This window comes from Adiantum capillus-veneris, chromosome 19, assembly GCF_014529385.1.
Source record: "Adiantum capillus-veneris isolate H3 chromosome 19, ASM1452938v2, whole genome shotgun sequence".
NCBI classification, from domain to species: Eukaryota; Viridiplantae; Streptophyta; class Polypodiopsida; order Polypodiales; family Pteridaceae; genus Adiantum; species Adiantum capillus-veneris.
In genome coordinates this window covers 78,140,444-78,145,170 of record NC_140949.1, presented here as the reverse complement: position 1 = coordinate 78,145,170, position 4,727 = coordinate 78,140,444, and the positions used below count along the sequence as shown (strand labels likewise).

The 4,727-nt window shown below is 42.0% G+C and overlaps 1 protein-coding gene across 2 annotated transcripts; it reads right to left on the bottom strand.

Moving 5' to 3' along the window:
- Window positions 1-235: 235 nt before the first annotated feature.
- LOC147434275 (putative pectinesterase 14) lies at window positions 236-4,163 on the bottom strand. Of its 2 annotated transcripts, none has more exons than XM_086490826.1 (6): window positions 3,909-4,160; window positions 3,415-3,760; window positions 2,707-2,878; window positions 2,363-2,569; window positions 1,777-2,033; window positions 236-1,117 (listed from the first exon to the last, which is right to left on the bottom strand). In XM_086490826.1, exons 1-6 carry the CDS (start codon window positions 4,075-4,077, stop codon window positions 871-873), a joined length of 1,398 nt encoding a protein of 465 aa, XP_086346952.1. In that variant the 5' UTR covers window positions 4,078-4,160; the 3' UTR covers window positions 236-870. The 2 variants fall into 2 exon arrangements, with proteins under 2 accessions (XP_086346952.1, XP_086346953.1); XM_086490827.1 differs by having other exon boundaries at window positions 1,051-1,190; window positions 3,909-4,163.
- Window positions 4,164-4,727: the final 564 nt, after the last annotated feature.

Below are 4,727 nucleotides of genomic sequence, written 5' to 3'. Positions count from 1 at the left end.
ATAATCGTTGCCACAATAATGCTTTAAGTGATCAAGTGGGGGCGACCCAAATTCAATCAAGACAAAACCCTTGTATTCCACAATAGTGAATGCCGTCCTCACAAATTTTACCATGAGCTTAACATAAAAAGGGTCATTTTATTGCCTCACCATATTTTATTTTATTTTTTTTTCCAAAACTCACAATTGTGAGTGAATTATATTAATCAACCCAAAAAAATACAATGTCCTGTCATGCTCGTGTTGAGCCATGACCTCATCCAAGGACCATAATTACATCGGCAGCGATCCCAACCATATTTTAAATACCATTTGAACGCACATGATATAAATGGTTCTTATAAGTGAATACCATCTTGCAAGCAAAACTTCTTAGTGTAGTTGATTAAAATGTTCCTCCTTCCATGCTCATCAAAATGCACTCAACCGATGCAATTTGGTCAACAAATTGATCATAGACAAGAGGCCATTATGTTGCTTCCACTGCATAGTTTTTAGCAAAGTCTATTTTGCAATAACACCATTCATAACACGCCAGTTGATCGATTTTTTATTAGGAACAATGAGGTGAGCAAAACTATCACCAATTTTGCCAATTTTGCATTGCCTGAGGCATACGCAACAAACCTTGGACTTAATTGGACTGCACCACAATACACGATATGTTCAAGTGGATTGGTGCTCAAGTTAAAATCAATATTGATAGAATTGTGCTCAGGATTGGATGCCAGTTGTTGCAGAGTTGATAATTTACCTCTTGTCAAAATGGAAAATGTTTTGACAGACACCAAATCATGCCGCCGGCTTCAACGCCTCCAGTTACCTCTTGAATGATCCATGATCTTCACAATCAGTCCAAAGCACACAACTTTACAAGACATTCTCATAATGAGTTGGAGTAATGTCCACACTGAAGTTGACAGGTGCATGATGGAAATTGGAAGAGAGCACAGGAGAGGCCAACATGGAGTCATTGAGGAGCCAATCCAAGCCATCCACGTAAGATATGTCCAATAAGGTGATTGCTTGAGTGGTGTTGAGAAGGGTGGAATAGTTCACACGTTCAGAGGTGTTTGATCCGGGCCCACTACACATGTACTCTCCGAAAAAGACAGTCCTGCTTGGTCATACCAGTTCAACAGCAACAAAACTAGTGTAAAATACCAGGTGAGAGCCATGCATCTGTGTGCCTATAAAAGCATAATCAAGAGTTAATTTAGAGTGTACATTGTGTCTCTATCTCTTTGATAATACACACACGTGCACGTGCGCATGTGTGTGTGTGCGCACACACATAGACACCCCATGAATGCTACTCTCAATAATCCACCCTGACCCTAACACATCGATCCATGTATACAAAGCCACATAGTGGATCATCACAAATGATTGCCGGAACAAGAGATCAGAAAATTAGAGCTTCAATATCTATACACATGCACACTTGGAAATCGCTAACATATTGATTCATGTATATGCAAACTAGTTATGTGAAAATAAATAACTTCTATCAAAATTAGCCATATAGTAGGCAAATTCACCCAAATAATCAGCCATCATAAAATGTAGACATCAATATGAATGCCCACATATGGACAGAAACAACCTCATGAGTAATTTAATACATTCATGCATGCAGATGTGCACGATTCCACACATACATTCTACACTGAAGGATGCATTTGTAAGCCAGCCTGTAAGTTGGCCAAGGGCGTCGTTGCCATGAAACCGAAACTACCTATACAGAGTCAAACAAAACAAGGTTGAAGCACTCACTGGTCTCTAGTGGGATCGTTCCAATCATTCCAACCTTGACGTACGACAAGGTCATCCATGTAGCTGTAGGAGAAAACTGTGACTGCATAGGGACCCCAAGCACGTCCCAATAGGACCCTTCCTGAGCCCGATATGCTGCAGTTTACAAAGGAGAATCCGGTGTTTTCGTCAGCACTTCGTCGCCCGTGTGCAGTAATAGCCCCTGTTATCCGGTTCATGTGCTCTGTGGCCATGGCGATTGAGTGTAGCACACAATCCTATGATTTTGCCAAAATATGTACCACATTAGTGTCATCACTAATTTCACAACTAATAGGCAGAGCACTGTTTGGGAAAAATCATTTTCCCGAAATTATTTTTCAAATCGTACGAAATTGAGCTAATCTCAATTTCTCATGTTTTTACTCTACATTACAGAGGGTTTAGGAGGATTTTTTACTGGCTCTCAATCAGCCTTGTTAGTTTTCAAAACAAACCCAATTGTAAGCTGACACATGTTTGCCACAGAGGCTTTACATGTGCAATACATAATATGCAAAGAGGGCCTATGTAAAATGTATGATGACAGCACCTTAATAATACACACCTGGTAAAGAGACCGGGCATGCCCAAAAATGAAATCAATTGAGCCTTCTATATAGCAGTCTTTGTAGTAGTGCCGACCAGCATCATCGTACAGAGTGTCTTGAGCACCAAACATCCCACATCCATAAAACGCAGCTACATCCGCAGACACGCGCAATGCAACTGCTTGAGCACTTACTGCACCAGGATTTGGATTGGGAGCAAAATTCTAAATCATACACAATGCATATAAAATAAAAATCGTGAGATTTTTCTCATCGAAAGGAAAAAACTTCACTGTTAGTGCATATGCAAGATTCCAAATCAAAAACAGCACGAAGCAAATGTCAAAAAGCAGGGATTTACCACAAAGCTTATGTTTCTCGCTATGAAGTTGGACGCTTCAATGGCTACTGAGGCACTCCACCTGGTGCCATGGGCAGTCCTTGCTGTGTCATTCCATGCTATTTTTGTGATGTTGAACCCCTCACCTTGCATTTTAATACACGTCTTTGTGCTAAAGAGTCTCACCTTCTCTCTGTTGGCAGCAACTCACAACCAGTCAATCAACTGCTTGATGCAAAGCATCCCTTTTGAGTTTGAAGTGCAACATGCTTAAAGAGAAAGCTTGGATGCATGAAGGCACTGAGCAACACATAAAGTGATGTCTATGTGACTAACGATGCACATGGACAACTTCGCTCTTTGATGTGAAAATAAGAGAACTTTCAAATTGCGTATAAGATACTACATGCCTATACGTGATGGAATCCTAACGAGATAGGTGAGCCCACATATGCTGCAAAGAACCGGAAGAAGGATGTGTTACATGTATCTCATTCATATTACAAACAAAATGCTTGTTTGAGTTCGCTAGAGTTAGCTATCACAAATACTTGGTGTAATTTGCAAAATGGCATAGTACTCTCCATAACCAAAAAAGAAAGAGTTGTTTACTTCTTTACTGTGCAAGCTAGCATTCACCATTCACTGTCAAGCTCAAGAAGCTCAAAATCTCATGGTTTTCCCTTGAAAAAAGAAAGGCCTTGACAGCATAAGGCCTGAAAAACTCACATGTAAATGCCAGCAAAAATGAACAGTGTGATGCGGTTCGCATTGTTGTCGGGAACCGCATTAACTGCTGCCTGCACTGTGGTGAAGTTGCCAAGAAGACCTGCAGGATCCACCACATATACGATGCCGCTGCTCTCATTACAGCTCTGGCTTGACAGGTTTCTCAAGTACACTACATCATCGAAAGGTGAATCCAGGAGTAATGATGGCATGCGTGCCTCGCTCCATGGCTGATGCACCCACAATCCACTCACATGCCTCCACAATGATCCGAACCAAATGCCAGCATTGCTCACCAGGCCTATGCTTGCCGGTCCAAAGGACTGAAAACTAAGGGTTAATGCAGCTGCGAGAACAAAAAGAAGTAAAATTGAGAGCATGTGAGAGCGGCCCATAAGGTTGCTTATGCTGGCGGTGTGTGTGTGTGTGTGTGTGTGTGTGTGTGTGTGAGTGAGAGAGAGAGAGAGAGAGAGAGAGAGAGAGAGAGAGAGCACCTAGTCTATAAGAGGAATATCTCCTGATCCGTGACGCCAAAGTGAGTGTGACGATTTGAGACTGCGAAGAACTTGTTGATTGAAAGTAGACGCCATATCTTGCACTTAAGCAAGCAGAAACGAGCACTTCGTGATCACGGCTTAGCAAACAAGCTGTAGTAGACGCCATATCTTGCACTTAAGCAAGCAGAAAGGAGCACTTCGTGATTACGTTTAGCAAACAAGCTCTCTGTTCTTTCACGTTTGAAAAGGACAGCAAAATCACGAAACTTTAGAAGGTCCACCCCGTCAAACCCCACCAAACACACCACACTTAATTTTTACTTGGTGAGCCAAAGGTCCTTTTTCACTTTCTCGATCCTAGAGTGAGCCACTTGGTATAACCAAGATCAATTGAGCTTTTTGATATTTTGTTTGGTTTAGCCGTGCAAAAAAACAGCTACTGCGCTGAAAAGCTCAAGCCCAGCAACGCTACTTATCGCCTGCGTTAACTGTCGACGACGCCAAAAGCTCATCTTTCTTTCAACTTAGCCTCATGCTGAAGCTTCTTTGTTTTTGCAGAGAAAGCCCACGGAAGCACTCATCTGGCTTGGAGCGACACGAGGAGAGAGAGAACAGGGTCGCCACCAAGTAAGGAAGGGGGAAAAGGAGTGATTGCAGGGTGGACAAGAACAACATGAGAAAAGGCGGATTAATATAGAAGGAATTGTAGCCACACATGGTGTAGCCGCACATGGTGATCAAAGGAGTAATAGAGAGCACGCTGATCGCAGGGATATGAGATTCAAAGAATATGCTAGAAATGATGAAAATGATGAG